Source organism: Pinus tabuliformis, chromosome Q, assembly GCF_031772625.1.
Source record: "Pinus tabuliformis cultivar Carrire ecotype Pingquan chromosome Q, CPIR1, whole genome shotgun sequence".
Lineage (NCBI taxonomy): Eukaryota > Viridiplantae > Streptophyta > Pinopsida > Pinales > Pinaceae > Pinus > Pinus tabuliformis.
The window spans coordinates 906004336-906022143 of NC_142296.1; the positions used below are offsets into that span (position 1 = coordinate 906004336).

Consider the following 17808-nt stretch of genomic DNA (forward strand, 5'->3'; position numbering starts at 1 on the left):
GAGTTTAAGGTATAAGAATGTCTTGTTAAAATTTAAATGTTAAACATCTGAAGTTATGTTTGCATACAGTATTAGCATATTGATGACAGCTAGTGCTCAGAATACAGTAACTTTTGGGGTTACTCTAAAAGTGCTTACATCATGCTTTGGATGTTTCATTTGAGTTGGGGTATGTGGTTTATATTCAGCCCTTGAATGGTTCAAGATGGGTTGGCACATGAGAGATAGTTCTTGATAGATGTGCATAGTTGAGATGGCTTGCTCAGTGGATTCTTAATTTTAGATGTTTGCTGGCTTAGTGTTCTTCCCTTAGGTGTTGGAGTTCTCTTGATAGTTTGGTGGATACCTTTTTAGGGGCCCATGAAGGATCCACTTCTTTGGACAACACCCTACATGGAATGAGCAATAATGTGTGATTTGGAGGAGGGCATCAGGCCCTAGTTGGCATGTGGCAGCTTAAATTTATATTCAGAGGATTGGAGATGGCTTAGGGAGACTTGTGGCTTCTGCAGTGTTCTTGTAGGGACAGCTGATCTAGTGGAGTACATTACTTAGAAGGATCAATGGAGTCTGTGAAGAGTTAGGATGTGCGGATGTGGACTTTCATTCCATAGCTAGATCACCTTGGAGCATGACACATGTATTTTAGAGTGTAGTGCCTCACTTCTGTTGGTGTACTAGTCTTGAGAGAAGGCTATGGCATAGTTTTAAAAACCAGATGGGTTGTACCAGAAATTGGCCAAGCCAGCTGGTCAGACAACCGATCTTGCTAAGACTCCCAAGCTTGCTAGGTGGAGCAATAAACCTGATTCATTGACCGGTTAGGACCAGTTAGGTACCAAACTGGCTGGTTTGGTACCTAAACTGTCCTAACCGGTCGGGCCCGCAGAAAACTGGCCTTCTATGATTGAAGATTGAGAAGCCTTTTTAATTATTTTTCTATAGTAATATTCCAGATCAGAAATAGGAAAAAGTCTCTTAGATGAACCTCCTGTGGAGTATCTCCTATGTGTACCTTCTTCTTGTGGAGTAGTCAGATGAGTTCTTATAATATATTTCTAATGATTGATTCATCAACGATGTTGAAGCATACTCTTCATGATCCCATAAATGGACTTTATCCATGTCAATGACACCAGGATGTTACTGCTGAAGTGCTCAGACAAGGTGAAGTCCTAGCTCACAAGGTAAAGACCTAAAGGTAACTTTGAAGGGGTCATTCACTGTCACCTCAATAACTCATTCCCGCTCTTTAGGTTGGTTGATTTCCAACTCAAAGCAGGGAATCCCTAAACTCTAAGTCCTGGAGGCAAGAAGATGAATAAAAAGGGGTTTGAAGGGACTGAATGTAAATCTTGTATTATGCTGATATCCAACTGTTAATTCCAGAATTATCAAGACAGAAAATGAGCCTACAAGATATGGTGAAATGGCAGGCTTCTTAGGTTCAATTTTAATTTGGATTTTAATGTAAATTACTGCTGTAAATTCCATATTTGTTACCCATCAAATGAGCCTAGCAAAGGATGATAAAACAATAGCGTTTTTAAGCTTAAAGAAAATTCTGACTTTATGAACAAGTTAGTATATTTTGGATTTTAGGACAGCGAAAGAGGGAGTCTTTTGCTGGGAAAGAGGATATCTAAACCAGCTGATTTATTTTTATACAAATTCCCATTTAGGCCCACAGATTGGTACATTTAGGCTGCTAGGAATGATATCTAACTTCAGATTTCAAACCAGCAAAGTATGATAATAAGATTATGATTTTAAGAGGGTTGGGAAGAATTACTAGTGCCGAGAAATTTTATTGGGGAAATGGAATGTATGAGCTGATGTCTTGATGATCTTTTTCCACTAAAATAAGGGTTAATTGAGATCCCAATAACTAAATTGTGGCATTCTTATATGGCTGTCCCAAAATGCAGAATAATATTAGCAGCTGAAGTTATGTTTGCATACAGTATATGCATATTGATGACACCTAGTGCTCAGAATAAGACATAATTGTCATCCTCACTGTTATCTATTTTATCTCAATTTTCTTTACAGTATATGCTTCTTTCTTAAATATGAACACCATAAATAAAATCAGATTTGTTTTGATCATATAACAGATCTAACATTTGAGAATATATTTGAAGAACAATTTAGATTGATGTCAAAAACAATAATTCATTCCCAAATTGTGGTGTGTATACATCATTGTTACAGCTTAGTCTGCAGTATTAGACCAATTACGTGAGAAAATACAGAAACATTGCAATAAAAAGAACCGACAATTGAATTTGTTGAACAATTACAGAGCCATGTGAATTAACTTGACATTCCATGTCAAAGTTCAAAATTTCATGAAACTTCAGGAGAGTAGTGGCATATAATTGAACTTTTACTTTTGCATTGATGAGAGCTCAAACATTCCTCGGTGCTCATCAGGCACCCATATTTTTAAAATTGCACTGATGAAGGCTCAAACTTTCCTCAAATTTTGCAGGCACCCATGTTCTCAATGTACCTAGAGCCTTCTGAAACAACACAACATTCCATGTCAAAACACAAAGTTTCATGAACTTTCAGAGAACAGATTATGAAAAAGGTATTTTTATAACAACATAACAATGGAAAAACATAAATATACTTATCATATGATAAAGGGCCACCTGACGACGCCATAATAACCTAGCTTATCTATTATTTGTGCATACCTCATTGATTCCCACTAGAGTTGAAGTCCTTCTGTAGATGATCAGTCATGGTTGAAGATGATGCTTCTCCACTTATTCTATAGTTACCTAGAAAAATGTCAAACGTTATCGCAAAGAAATTTTCTAGAGCATCAAGGTATATGTGCACACACAATGAAAGAGTGTCAAATGTACCTGGCATGGAAAGTAAGGTTGGATGGTCTTGCATCTCCCTTTGGTCTTGGGTTATCACCATGGTTGGGGATTGTTGCATTGCTGTAAAAATAAACATACCACATGTTAAAGAATAGTGATGATTAAATACTTAAATCTAAAATCATGACTCTATTCAACACATGAAACTAACCTGGAACCATAGAAACGGCATTATTTGATCGATGACGTCCTCGCTTATTAAGGTATCGAAACTCAAATGGTTCATATTCTGATGGATCAACATTTAAATCAATTTCCAAACCATTGTTTTTTCTGCTGCTTCTTCTTTTCTTTGTGGGGCTAAGGAAACTCTTCTTCCTCTTCAAAGATGGATCAAGAGATTCCAATCCAGGTGTGAAGTCAAAATCAGTAACGTGCAAATTATTGGCTTCATCCAACATTTTTTCAAGCATATCAGTCAATTGGATTGTCTTTGCCAAAGTAGTAGGAGGGTTATCTAAAATGAGATGGGTATAGCTAAACAACTTCTCCCTTGCCAAATGAAGTGCCTCGGCATCTGCGTCAACTTCATTTGTGGCCATAAGAGTAGCATCGACATCTTCATCATGGTTTTGAGGCTCTATATTGATCTCAGGTGGGTCATTGCATATGTTATCCTCTGCATGCTGATGAAGCAATGGATTTGAATTATCCGATTGGAAATACAACCAATTAACCTTTATGGCATGCTTGCAAATGTTTCCACGGATAGACCATGGACATTCACACGTTATAAAATCCTTACGATACCAGGTGACAAGGTATTTTTTATCTCGATCTGTCTGACTTCTCACCCAATAAGCATGTGTTATGTTCTCATGAGGACAACAATCAGTATCCATAATTTTTCTTGCTCGTTCCACTGATGATTCTAGCTGCTTTTCTCTCTTGTAGTTGTTTAGGAATCCTTCTTCTTTTAAGATTTCCTTGAACCGATAACAAGGTTCAACTGTTGTTAGTAGCATATGCAATAACCAATCCATCCTCCGGGCACATTTTTTCCTTCTATCAGATAGAAATGTTGTTTTTAGGTAACAATGGTATGACTCAACAGCATTATTGGTCTCCTGATTTGCATGAGGAAACTCCCGACAACCTTTCACCCACATACCTAATTGCAAATAGAACGATGTCAGTCTCACTCTATCACCTTTATAAAAGAAAAAAATACATATAATATGAAAAAAATGTTTACTTACGAATCTTATCTCCAGTGACCCAATTCTTGTTGAAATAGTCTAAGAACTTCTCTTCATCTGCAAACTTGATAAAAAATTGATTGATTGCATCTTCCACTTCATAATTGAGAGTGTGTTTCATGATGAAACCTAACTCACTGAACATCTCTTTGGCTTTTATGGAACTAGTGGCCAATCGATTGACATTTTTCAACCAAGCCCTCCGTACATGCCAAACGCATAAGATCACATCGCAACCTGTGATCCTCCTGCCATATTCAATGCATTTTAGTGTGATATTTTTAGAAAAAATGCATGTTTGGTTATATCATGACAATGTTAAAGTTACCTCAAGGCACTGATTTCAGCCAGTGCATCATCAACCATGAAAGCATTGACTTTCCAATCAGGACGGGTTTGGAAACACTTGCGCATGAGCTGCTCCAGCCATATTGCAATATCATCTGATGTGTTTCGTGATGCCACGACCCATGCAACAGGCACCCCGCTTTGTTGTTCATCAAATGCCACGAGTGTATACAATTGATACTGTCATTTTCAACATTACATAAATTCAAATACAAGTTATTAATCATTTTGAATGGATACAACTTAAATAAATATATTCAATAAATCATTGGCATCTGACTTACCCCATATTTGTTTGTGTTAAATGTTGAATCCATGGCTATTAAACTATTGTGCGATAGCTTGACCATTGTCTCCAACATCCACTTTGTTTGAATCCCTATTATAAAAGGGACCTCCACACCATTGGGCTTTTGGTAAAAGAAAAAATCTTCCCGATGCTTTTGATACCAAAGGTTTACACTCATTTCATCCTTTTTGTGAAGTTGATAATTTCCCTTCGCCAACCTATTATAAATGTTTACAATATCTTTCCTGCATAAGAAGAAATCTCTATCTCGAGTTGCCACATCGATGTCAACATGTCTCTTAACGTGGGTTCTATACACTACATCAATAGGCACTCCCAAAAAGAAACAACTCTCTACATATGCAACAATGTCCCTCGAAAGCCTTGGCCTAAGCAAGGCCCTGGTCTCACCTGAAGTGTCACATTGACCATGACAAGCCCAACCTTCCCCATCTACATGTTCATACATATTGAAAGTTAATATTGCTCTATCAGGAATTTCATGCATAACTTTCACAATAAAGTGGCATTGGCAACCCCTCTTCTGCACAAATGAAGTCCTTCGTTTAGCTGAAAGATTTCCTCTTTTGTCCTCTGGGCCAAATGAACAATAATAGCTAAACCAAAAATTTAAATTGTTAGTACATACAAAGAAAGATAACCGTGGTTTCAAAAGATCTAAACAATATATATTTTAAATACTCACATATCATATTGCAATGCAGCAGTAGATCTTTCTTTTGGTTTACCCTTTATTTTTCGTACGAAATTACATGGAGCAATAGGATTTTCTTCCTCTCCTTTTATAAAGTCAGCAACCCGTCGTAACGGGATTACAGCAACACGATCAATACCATTGTTTTTTGTATTTATTTCTGTCCAAACCAAGTCTTTATTAGAGAAAGTCATTTTTCCTTTGAGGTCTTGCACCTCAAGATCCATGATATATTGCCATTTCTTTCGCTTGCCCATTTTGAACTAATCTGGTCAAAGAATATGCAAGGACATCAAAACCAAAATTTCGATCTTAGCAAGTTATTCAACATATATATAAATATAAAACCTCTTTTATGCTTTTTTTGAGGTCTAAAATATCAATCACTCAATGATGACAAAAACAAATAGCACAAAAGGATGCAAAAAATTTGGGATGCAAGCATTTCCTTTAAGATGTTGCTTTTTGCCTCATTCATTTTCAACAAGGCATTCCTTAAAGGAAAGATTCCTTTGACAACATGAACAGATGCAAAGATTTAGTTACAAAACCGTGTTTTCTGCTTACCTAACTCTGAAGCAAAAAAACATAACATAAATATTAAGCAAATGTGAAACAGCAACTCCCGTCTACCAATTTTCAAATATTAAGCAAATGTGAAACAGCAGGACATACTATAACACAGAGACAGAGGAGAAGCGTGGTCTGCAATGAAATTGAAGCTTCCCACCGCAATATTCACGCGAAATTGTTTGAACAACAGAGTGTATGTTTCTCTATTTGAAGGCTGTGCTCTTCTTCTGCCACAAAAATCCTTACATGGCTGTCAGTGAGCCGTCGGTTGCACGATTATTTTTGTTTTATAATATTCAGTTTTCGATATTCTTGGCCAATTGTCCACAAATTCGTGTTTCTTGACCTTATATCCTTTTGCAGAGGACTCTGAAAATATTCCATGAATTAAATTTTAAAAATCTTGGAATAACTTCCGTGATTTGAGCTCATTTTCTAGCGGAAAACTAGTTGAAATTTTGAGATTGAGCCCAATTTATAGTCACTACAATCTTCTTTTCAATAAATTCTGTTTGGATTGGCATCAGGAATGGATCCTATTTGTAGCCATTGTACTTGAAGATTGATAAAGGTGGACCATTGTACCTTTGGACAACAGCTCGGATGGCAATTGTGAGGATACCCCTGATCTCATTGAGGAAATGCGAATGGAAAAGATTTTGTACTCAGAGTTTGAGAAAGGTGGAAAGGTCGTGGCTATAAGTGATATCACAGGTGCATTAAAGAACACCAGTGGTCTTGATATTCCTAGCATAATAAGATATTCAAAGGAAAATGGTAATATTAAGGACTTCACAGAAGCAGAGGCGATTGACCCAGAATGCTTGTTACATGAAGAATGTGATGTACTAATTCCAGCTGCTCTGGGAGGTGTTCTTAACAGGTTAATTTTTATTTAAATTTTGCCTTAAATATAGCAAATATGGAAGACGAGGAAAGACACTTCTATGCCAAATACTTTTGACTGAGTTACTGTTTTAGATGCATGACTGTTGAAGTATATACTATTGCTGCAAGATAGATTTGAAACAGATGTTGAATGAAAGTGGATGTTCATCGCAGGGAAAATGCTAGTGAATTGAGAGCTAAATTCATAGTTGAAGCAGCAAATCATCCCACAGATCCAGAGGCTGATGAGGTAGGCTGGATTCTTATCAAGATGAATTATTTATTTTTTCCTTTTACTATTTCAAAGATACTTAAATTTAGTGTTAGATTAAAATTAAAGGATTTTAGGCTTTTAATGTACAGATTTTATCAAAGAAAGGAGTTGTTATACTGCCAGACATATATGCAAATGCTGGCGGTGTAATTGTCAGCTATTTTGAGTGGGTTCAGGTAACTAAAGATGGGAACAACTTTCTGTTTTCTGATAGTTAATTAGAAGATGATAAAATATTATGTGACTTGGAATAGTTTGGCAGCCTGCATGGTGTTTTTCTTACTCTCCCCACTCAAGGTGAATCTTGGGATAGGTCTTTCTAGGATGAGAAGTATTGCATTCATTCTCTTGCAGTCCTGTTTGATGTAATTCCAAGGACAATTCTGTTTATTTATACTGGTCACACCTCTCTGCTGATGTCACACACAAAAATGTTATTGTGAATTTACTCTGTGTCTCTTTCATTGCAGAATATCCAAGGTTTTAGGTGGGATGAACCTCAAATTAATAATGAACTATGGACATATATGATGAGGGCTTTCACAGACATCAAGGATATGTGTAAAAAACTTGATTGTGATCTACGAATGGGGGCATTCTCACTTGGACTGGAACGTGTGGCTCGTGCAACCAACTTAAGAGGTTGGGAGGTATAAATATTACTCTTCAGAAGTTGATGCCCTTTGTCAAAGGGTGCATGTTATTGAGTTCCTGACAGCAGTCCTTTGGGGAATGCATTTCCTTCATTCATTTGATAGTTGATGCTGTTGAGTTCTTTAGGGTGGTTGGCACTGTAATAATAGAACTTATTTCTTTATTCATTTAAATATGATGTCAACAATTCAGGACTGGCTGCCATTCTAGTGCAGAAAAATTTCCCTCTATTTATATCAATTTCATGCAATTGAGTATGGATGACTGGTTGCCACTGTAGAGAGAGGAATAAGGATAGTCACTGAGAGAGAGGTTGGTCTTTGTCCAACATATGGCTTCAAAGTCTTCATATAGTTGAAATTGAATTGAGGATAGGAAGTTCCCTGGGATTGGAGAATTTCAAGCAATCAGTCCTCATATAGCGAAAATCTATCATATAGTTGAAAATGAGGGTGTTACTATCAATCTGTGTTTATAATTTGACCTTATCAGACTGCTGCATACCTCCCATGTCAAGTTACAATGTAATGGTGGGTGTTTAATAAGGAAGTAAATATATGCATCGAGTTAATTGATGCTTATAATTTGAACATATAAGGTTGGTGCAGAACTCCCAAATCTCATTATACTGAGTATCGTGACTGTCTAATAACGGTACCTGATAACTATGATTAAGCAATTAAAAGAAATGATCAAATTCATCAACACTAAAGTTTTGATTTATTAATTACAGCAAAATTTTATTGATGACCATGTGATATCTTATTATCAACAGTGTTTTCCTCTAGCACATTAAATTATGTTTTATATGCTGTGAATTTGCCTACCCATGCCATTTGGCAAGGATGTGTATCAGCTAGTGTTTTCCTCTTTGAATTTGCCTACCTATGTTAAACAAGGGTGCATATCCACTAGATTTCATAATGAGAGTCCTTGAGACTTGATACCAAGGATGTGTATCAGCTAGTGTTTTCCTCTTTGAATTTGCCTACCTATGTTAAACAAGGGTGCATATCCACTAGATTTCATAATGAGAGTCCTTGAGACTTGGATGTGTATCAGCTAGACGATTTCTTAGGGAGGCCTTGAGATTTGGATTCTTTCTAGAGTATGCAATTGACTTAAGCTATGTGCTCATGTTTCCAATGACAGCCAATGGTGAAGAAAATGGCTGCTTGCACTTCATCCATGCTCAAGAATTGGCAAGAAATGATGGCTCAGTCGGACTCTAATGGCAAAGAGATTGATGTTCACAAAGAGTTTAGAGCATTAACAGCAGATATCATATCTCATACTGCATTTGGTAGCAGTTACAATGAAGGCAAAGAAGTATTTGAATTGCAGAGAGAATTGCAAGAAATGGTTGCTAAAGCTGAACAATCTGTCTTCATCCCAGGAAGCCAGTAATTACTCTATACTTCTCTTCAATTATAGAGTTTTGCATGTCACTGCAAATTCATTAGTACTTCTTCTTTTGTTTATGCTTTTTCCAAAACGTCCATTAAAACCTGCGGTTTTAGAGGCTAGTGCCATAATCCATAGATCCATGCATAACGTTCTACTGAGTGCTATACATAGTCCATAAACATTCTACACTAACATAATGCTTCAGAGTACTTATAACTAAAGACAGGGGACTTATATTTCCCGACTTTTTGACAGTTACATTCCTACCAGAAAGAACAGGTATGTATGGAAGATTGATAGAAGAGTTAAAAAAATCCTGAATTCAATAATTCAAAGTAGGTTGGAGCCCAGAACAACAAGAGGTCACGTTGGCTATGGAAGTGACCTGCTTGGAATTATGATGACGGCCAACCAGAAAGAATTGGGAGGGACTCAAAAAGATCTAGTCATGACTATTGATGAAATCATGGATGAATGCAAGACATTTTTCTTTGCAGGCCATGAAACTACATCCATTCTGTTAACCTGGACAGTATTCTTACTCTCAATAAACCCGGAATGGCAAGAAACGTTAAGGAAAGAAGTGATCAGTTTTTGTGGCACAGATATACCAGATGCAGACATGGTTAGCAAGATGAAGTCGGTATGTATTCCATTCAATATATTTCCATATTATTTTTGAGATTCCTTAATCAACTAAACTTCAGCTATCACTTTTGGGAATAGTCTACGGAGGCATAAATATTACTCTTCAGAAGTTGATGCCCTTTGTCAAAGGGTGCATGCTATTGAGTTCCTGACAGCAGTCCTTTGGGGAATGCATTTCCTTCATTCATTTGATAGTTGATGCTGTTGAGTTCTTTAGGGTGGTTGGCACTGTAATAATAGAACTTATTTCTTTATTCATTTAAATATGATGTCAACAATTCAGGACTGGCTGCCATTCTAGTGCAGAAAAATTTCCCTCTATTTATATCAATTTCATGCAATTGAGTATGGATGACTGGTTGCCACTGTAGCGGGGAATTTATTTATTTCATTCATTTGAATCCTGTCCATGATTATATTCTGCAAGGTTTTGTCCTTCCACTTTGATTTTGAAGTTATTAAAATCTGTCTGACACTATAACTATCAAAACACAAGCTAGTTCCTCTTTAGGGCGTGATATTTATGGCTGTCCCTGTACTGCAACTTCTATCTTATTGTACAATCTGCGAGCAATTTTGCTTTGTCTGTTTGTTTTATTGTTCACCCATCTTATCATGCTTATGCTTGCTTTCTTGTTTGGAGTTGTGTAATTTTACTAGTATAGCTACCTTTCAGCTTGTCTGCTGTCTACAAAATCGTTCTCTCTATTTTATAGGCCTTATAATTCATTGTTCTTGGATTTAGGCTTTAAGCACAATGCTCCCACAAATACACGAGCATATACCCTGCTATACAAAGATGACAAGTTGACTGCTTTCTGGATGAAAATTCGAAGACCTAAATACAAAGAGAAACTTCAGAAATTCAATGCCAACAGATTCTCCTTCGTATTTCTAAAACCTTCTCTCAGATTGTGCTCTGCTGGGAGGCTCTGAATACCTAAACAGGTTATGAATTGAGACTCTTGAACCGCTCACTCGGGAGGAGATCTAAACCCCAAATCAAAAAAAGAGCATGAAATGTATATCCAGTTTGGCTAACAAACATGCGATCATTAACGCAAGTTTGACTGAATTAACATGTCGCAGAAATTGGTGGAGATGCTCACTTAAAAGCATAATACTCTGATTTTATAACCACAAAGCCGAAGTTCAAATCACAACAGGGGTATGGGCTTCACGAGTTAGTTACCTGCGAGGAGTACGTGGCCGAAGGAGTTTGCAGAGTATCAGAGCACAATGGCTGCAGTAGAATGGCTCCAGCGTAAGGGTAGGGGAGCACAGCGCGCGGGTGTTGAATTCGAATGGAGGCATGAATGGAGGCATGAATGCGCGCGGGAGTACGTGGCGAATTACTCCCCGATCGGCCAGCGCATTGCCTTGTGCAGGAAGGATGTCAGGCGATCGGCGATCGGTCAGGGAATGTCAGGGCGGACCGGGAGGTTGGCGGAGAACGGGAGGAGCGATGGTGGCGGAAGAGGGGGAGATTTCCGGCAGCCGGAGCCGGACGATTTTCCGGCCGGTGCCGGAAAAGGGTCCATTCTACTGCCTCCGTAGACTATTCCATTTTCAAATGGCAGCGATGCACCTGCTAGTTCATGAAGGGGAGAAGAGTGAGCTGCCTTGCATTAACGTCAAATGTTGCCATTGGAAGCGATTGTGGTAGCCGCCTAATTGGACATGTTATCACGCTGGTTTTCATGAAATAAACGAAATGCTGTTTTCCTGGGAGGTTTTTGGTTGGGCAGTGCTGTAGGCCAGCAGGCACGATTTTTTTATTTTTTTGTTTTTATATAACCTAAAACAGATAGCTATTTACGTTGTTTTTTTAATAGAAAATGGATAATTATTTATTTATTTTTGTATTGGGTGAAATATACGCAGTTGTCTATAACGCGACTTTTTGAAAGTTTTTCTGGCGGGTTTTTCCGGTCGAAATCCGGCAGGAATTTATTGGAATCGCAAGTTTGATAGCTAGTTTCTGCACAATGAAAGCGTCCCAGGGGTTTTTCAGGGTGCTGAATCCAAATATGCAGTTAAAAAACCATTTTAACTGCAACAAATCAAGATTTAACCTCAATTTCTTCCGCCGGATTCCGTCACCCGAATCTCCAAAAAGTCACATTATAGACAACTCCGAAATATACCATTATTACTACCACAGCTGTCGAGGAAAACTCCTGACTTGATTTGATAGCTTGCAAACCATATCGACTAAAGTCTAGCAGTGCTACCACATTCCATCACTACCATATTCAATCATTACTTCTAAGTTTCTCTTATAGCTTAGCGGTTGGTTTTCACTATAATTGACCTGGTTCAACTCTCCATCATTTGAATCTAACTCCTTTGAAAATAGATCATTTTTTATTAATAATTTTTTAATATCAATCATATTATCTATCTAACTCTTACATTTTCATCTCCACATCTTCACACAATTATAAAAATGTTTGTTTTTTTCCTTCATCTTTCTCAATGCCGATCCCATAAGATCCCATAAATAATCCAATGTTTGTAGCGATAGATTGTCAAGACCTAAAGCCATAGATTGTGAAGACCTATTGTGAAGAGAAATCAATTGTTTAAGCATGTTTTACTTAATGTTTAGACCTTTGTTCCAAAATCATATACATTAGAAAAGTCTACTCCTTATTGTGGGTTAATTGGTTCTCATGTAATTTGGAAGTGACAGAGAAAAGAGAGGTCTTGTTATTAGAGATAGGACTCTCATGCCTTTTGAGAATCCTTTCAACTCAAGGATTTCTCGGCAATTATTATTCCCTTAGTGCATTAAGTTACTAGGGTTTTCCATATATCCCAAATTTCAAACACAACTACCAAGAATCCTATCCAAATAATACAAAACAACCTTGGAGCCCTTCCATTTAAACACTTCCTCATTGCCTAGAATGAGAGGCCAAAAGGCAAATTGGCTTACCAAATTCACGTACGAGCAGGATGCGTACAAAGGCACTCGAATAGATTGCCAAATAGGACACCCAAACCTAGATGAGATTGTCCCCTTTAAATCATACTGTAGACCCAAATCAAATTTGTGAATCACTTCAAGATTGAGAATTATACCGATAATCTTAGAGGGAGAGGATTTGAAGATACCAATACTTACTAAGAGATCAAGTGAAATAAGCAAAGGAACATTCACCAGGGATTACAAACCCACATTAGTTGCTAAATTGACATGCCTCCCACGAAACTTCCTTTCCTAATTGCAATAGGTCCCATTATTCCATCTACTAGCAGATTTATGTCTTTCCATTCTTCAAAGGGCCGAATCATAGTATGTTCAAAGTATGCGAGGAGACCACTTTTAGGCATCCTCATTGCTTTTTGCTCATGTGAATTAACTCCACACTACCTCATCTAGAGATACATGGAGAGCATGAAATTGTTTTGAAATGTCATTAGTATACCCTTGAGGAATGGGTTTAATGGATAGCCCACTTTTGCTTTTGAGACTTCCTTCATCCATATGAGACGTTGGGTTAGCTAATTGATCTGCTAACTTATTATGTTTCCTCAACACATGATGGAATTCCGATGTCTCAAAATGATGAAGCTCTTTTATGGACTCAATGTATAGGATGAGCAAGCATTCAATCTGATGGAATGGATGACCTATGTGTAATTCCCATTATTATAGTCGAGTGTCCAATGATTATGATGTTTTTCCTTTGCTTGGAGTTCAATGTTTTATCACTTGGAATAAGGTAAGGGTTTCAACCTTGTTATTAGTGGCTACACCCAACCCCCATTCGAAGGAAGCTTCTTGTTTTCCATCGAGATCAAAAATGATTTCCCTTGCAACTACCACCACTACCAACATGCATGATCCTTCAAGGTGTTATGAATTTCGGTTTTCTGAATGTGTATTGAATGGTGAAAGATTTTGTGACCTCACTTGGAGGCTTTGCATTTATCATATTTGTATCATTTTTGGAAATCCTCTTGAGATAGAAACACATTTTGGCTATGGATATCTAGGTGGTAGCTACGTGTGCACATTTTACCTCTATCTATTTTATAACCTTATATCATTAATTGAGGGAGCAAGAAGGATAGATTATGGGATGAGCTGAGTTGAGGGAGTGGGGGGCTCGGTGGTTGGAACCCTAGTTGCTTACACCCCCTAGTTTGTTCCTCCATTCATTTGTAGCCGCGGTTTTCTTTTGCAGATGCGTCACCATCATCTTTGTTGGTGTTCTCATCAGTTTCTTGGTGTGTTTGGGCATTTGTGCTTTCAATGTGGTCTTTCCCCTACAAGTTCCTTGTTGTTTCCGTTGTCCTTGGCCTTGACCCGTTGTCGCTCGGTCTATTAGGGCTTTGATTGATCTTGCCATCGCCTCTTCGCCCTTCTCGTTCATCGCAATCGATGCTCTTGCTTAGATGGCTCCTATGCTTCTGCTCACCATGGTTTTGGCCATTGGCTGTGCTAGGGTTTGTTTCCCTGTCCATCTATTGTTGGCTACCCAGTATTAGGCATAGTTTGTATGGGATTACACGGTTGTGGGCCCTATTTATTATTCTATGAGGACTCCTCATAGTCCTGTCTTGTCACTTGGCGTTCTACGACTAGCCTTCTGTGGGTTGTTTTTTGCCCCTTTTAGGAGAAATTTTTGCAAGGGTCTTTAGACCCGTTTTGTACTTATGGTTGCCTGTGGGTGTGTTTGTATGTGCGGCCCCTAGGGTTTACTTTATTGCCTGGATCAATTTTTTTCCATGGCTTTCATGCTGGCCCTTCTAGGTTTTTTCGAATGGTGATTGTCATTATCTCAGTTTGTTTTTTTGGAATGCGTTTATGCATATGCAAAATGTAATTATTTTCTTCTCTAATGAATAAAATTACGCGTCGTTTTTCTACTGAATAAAAAGATGGATATATTATGAGTGCATTGTGCTTATGTTAAATATATAATTCTATGAAACAAAAGGTTGCACAGTGAATATATGAGCTCATAGCTTGCTTCTTAATATGGGATATGGTGTCGAGTCAGCTTGTGTAGAAGGGAGAATAAGTAAAGATGTCGATTTTAATGTGGTCGTCATTTCCAAATTTAGTGTTACTTGACTTTTCAAAGACACGATCCTTTTTCTTGAAAAAATATCTTTGGAAGATCATCAATAAAAGGTCAAAACATACCATGCATTGGCTAATTATTGTTGATTCAATGTAAAAAGGTAAGTAGGGATAAGTTCCAACTGGGTCTTTTCTCTCCAATGCTTTGCAACATCAATTGTAAACTAGTGATGCTTATTAATTACACACCCTTTGCATACACCATTTGAAGGCACCATCCTTGGTAGCCCATTAACCATATTAAACTTCATCATTAATTCCATACTTTATAAATTCAAATATGCCAAATTCTATTATGGTCATTGGTCTTGGCTATGATTTGGTTAATAATCCTAATTAGGGAAATTGTAGAAGTTATAGAGCCTATCTTTAGGGCCAAGAATATCCTTAACAACAATAAAGTCATTGTCAATATCCTTCACAACAAACTTATCAACCTAGGATTTAAATTTCTTACCAATTTGAATTAGTTCGGGTACAAACAACAAATTTGCACTCGAACTTGATATATAATAAACATCAATGATCACACCATTTTGACATTCATTCTTCGCACAATGGGCAATAGTGGGTGCATAATCATCTGCAACAAACATTTCTTCTTTTGTAGTTTTACTTAACGAAGAAAGAGAAGCATTCTTAGCCATACGATGAGTGGAATCAGAGTCTACCATCCATTCAATTTTGGAAGTGTGAGCATACAATCATTGAGAAGTACTATTGGAGGACGTGTAGTTATCTCCCTTACCTTTTAATAGTCAATGTTGTAGATTGATCAATCGACTAGTGGACACCTCACCTCCAAGTGTTTTAACTTTATACTCAAGATCTTTGCTCTTCTTCTAGCAAACCTTCTTGACGTGTCTTGCCTTTCATATTGACAATTCTTCTTCTTATTACATTTTTTAGCCAATCATTGATCATTAAGCCTCTTCTAGTTGAATTGGTTGACAAATCCTTATCTCGGTAACCTCTATGATCTTTCTCTTGATTATATTCTTAGCCTCTTTCTCTATGGTTGTATTGATCTTTGTCTTCAAATAGTAGTCTTGTTGCTTATTCTCAAGTTTACCTTCATAAAACAAGTTTTCTTGTGTCCTAATTAGCAAAGCATAGAATGAATCATACAATAGTTCTTATCATCTTCTTTATAGAATGCCAACTAGCACAAAAAGTTGAACATAAAACATAATAATGTACATCATTAGATTCATTAAGATCATTTTTATTAGATGTCTATCTTTTTTTAAAAATCCTTTCCACATTTACCAAATTTTTATTGGAACTACTTCATGCAAGCCAAATAGTCTTCAATCCCATCAAAGGAGAGAGGGTTGAGAGAGATCAACTCTTTTTCAATCCACATACCTTGATTTTCATAGACCTTATCAAACAAGGTTTCCATCTTCTTCTAGAGTTGATTTGAATAAGTGATTCCACTTGTATGAAAGTGAATCTCCTTGGAAATATAGGGCATTTTGACTTCTACAATCTTGTCTTGACATTGAACTTTTCATGTTCATCCTTAGGTCCGAAACCACAGTTTTCATAAACTACGAAAGAACTTCACTCTTTAACAACATTTCCACACCTTGTCCACATGCCATAGTTATGTCCATTCAAAACCACAAATTCTTGCTTAGAACGTATAATCACTTTGTAAAACCCTAATCTAGTATGTAAGTTGACACCTATGTCAATTTATTGGAAAATTCTGACTCAACAGGGACATGTATGCAAGTGACGGCCTCAAAAGCAACTTGTAGACAATATATAGGTTCTTAAACTAATAACTATGATACCATGTTGGAGAACTAGAGAATCACAAAAGAAAATAAGAATATATTCCAAGAAAAGGTGGTGTCGATATACACAATTACAACATTTACTCATAAGTGAGCATAGCCCAACATACAATGGATAACACACATATCATGGTTATATATTAATCCATATGATTCTCTATATAGAACTCTAAGGTAAGGAAGACATAGCCAAATTTGATCACCTTAGGCGCACCATCAACTCTACTTTTTTTGCCATAACCTGCACACTCGTCAACCTAATTGGGACCACCTTTACTTGGTTTGATTTCCCAATCAAACTCTTGCTCGACCTTCCACTATTGACATAATTACATTTTCTCTGAAAGATCCATAGCTAGATAACTTGCTAATCCAACATGAGGACTCCAGCCACTTGATGTTGAGAAGCTAAGGATATGCTACGACAATGGGCCATCTAACCTTGTCGCAAATGTCACTTTTTGGAATCTAAGAACATAGGAAATCAAAACTCCAACTCCAACCACTTGGTGCAGAGAAGCCAAGGACACACTATCACTAAGGGCCATCTAATCTTGTAGCAAGTTTTGCTCGATTATTGGAATTTGAAAATATAGGAAATCATATTTCCGACCCCAACTACTTATGCAAAGAAGCTAAAAACGTGCTATGGCTAGGGGCTATCTAATCTTATAACAAACTTCCCTCCCATTGTTGAAATTTGATACCATAAAAAATTATAATTCTCATCCAATTTTGGAAGAACTAATTGAATAATAATTAGACCAAACCTTTAAATTGATAATTGAATGAATGATAACTAGACAAAATCTCTAAATTACCTTTTCACAATTAAAAAAAAATCTTTAAATTATTATAAAACCATATTTTTTTGAATTATTTTAAAACCATCATGTTTACATTGGCAAATTTTTTTTTTTCCTTTTACTAGAATACTCCCTATCCTATACTCACAACAAAATTTTAATCACGATAATATAAAAATAAGTACACCACAACCCTAATAAAAA

At 37.0% G+C, this 17808-nt stretch overlaps 2 protein-coding genes across 4 annotated transcripts; one reads left to right on the forward strand and one right to left on the reverse strand.

Annotated features, from left to right (window-relative positions):
* Positions 1-2161: 2161 nt before the first annotated feature.
* LOC149222393 (uncharacterized) lies at positions 2162-11448 on the reverse strand. 2 transcript variants are annotated; one of them, XM_089385427.1, is made up of 9 exons: positions 11088-11448; positions 5443-5719; positions 4732-5353; positions 4428-4627; positions 4100-4347; positions 3052-4011; positions 2880-2960; positions 2706-2792; positions 2162-2525 (listed from the first exon to the last, which is right to left on the reverse strand). In XM_089385427.1, exons 2-8 carry the CDS (start codon positions 5706-5708, stop codon positions 2707-2709), a joined length of 2463 nt encoding a protein of 820 aa, XP_089241553.1. In that variant the 5' UTR covers positions 5709-5719; positions 11088-11448; the 3' UTR covers positions 2162-2525; position 2706. The 2 variants fall into 2 exon arrangements, with proteins under 2 accessions (XP_089241553.1, XP_089241552.1); XM_089385426.1 differs by lacking the exon at positions 11088-11448 and having other exon boundaries at positions 5443-6555.
* LOC149222394 (glutamate dehydrogenase B-like) lies at positions 6651-8090 on the forward strand. Of its 2 annotated transcripts, none has more exons than XM_089385428.1 (4): positions 6651-6907; positions 7087-7162; positions 7261-7362; positions 7657-8090. In XM_089385428.1, exons 1-4 carry the CDS (start codon positions 6666-6668, stop codon positions 7840-7842), a joined length of 606 nt encoding a protein of 201 aa, XP_089241554.1. In that variant the 5' UTR covers positions 6651-6665; the 3' UTR covers positions 7843-8090. The 2 variants fall into 2 exon arrangements, with proteins under 2 accessions (XP_089241554.1, XP_089241555.1); XM_089385429.1 differs by having other exon boundaries at positions 7276-7362.
* Positions 11449-17808: the final 6360 nt, after the last annotated feature.

Excerpts from the sequence above, each read along its gene's own strand:
- LOC149222393 (XM_089385427.1), bottom strand. The coding sequence starts at position 5,708 with ATGGGCAAGCGAAAGAAATGGCAATATATCATGGATCTTGAGGTGCAA. Across the intron at positions 4,628-4,731 it reads TTAACACAAACAAATATGGG|TATCAATTGTATACACTCGT; the intron begins GTAAGTCAGATG and ends TGAAAATGACAG. Across the intron at positions 4,348-4,427 it reads GCTGAAATCAGTGCCTTGAG|GAGGATCACAGGTTGCGATG; the intron begins GTAACTTTAACA and ends TGAATATGGCAG.
- LOC149222394 (XM_089385428.1), top strand. The coding sequence starts at position 6,666 with ATGCGAATGGAAAAGATTTTGTACTCAGAGTTTGAGAAAGGTGGAAAG. Across the intron at positions 6,908-7,086 it reads CTGGGAGGTGTTCTTAACAG|GGAAAATGCTAGTGAATTGA; the intron begins GTTAATTTTTAT and ends TGTTCATCGCAG. Across the intron at positions 7,163-7,260 it reads CAGATCCAGAGGCTGATGAG|GCTTTTAATGTACAGATTTT; the intron begins GTAGGCTGGATT and ends AAAGGATTTTAG.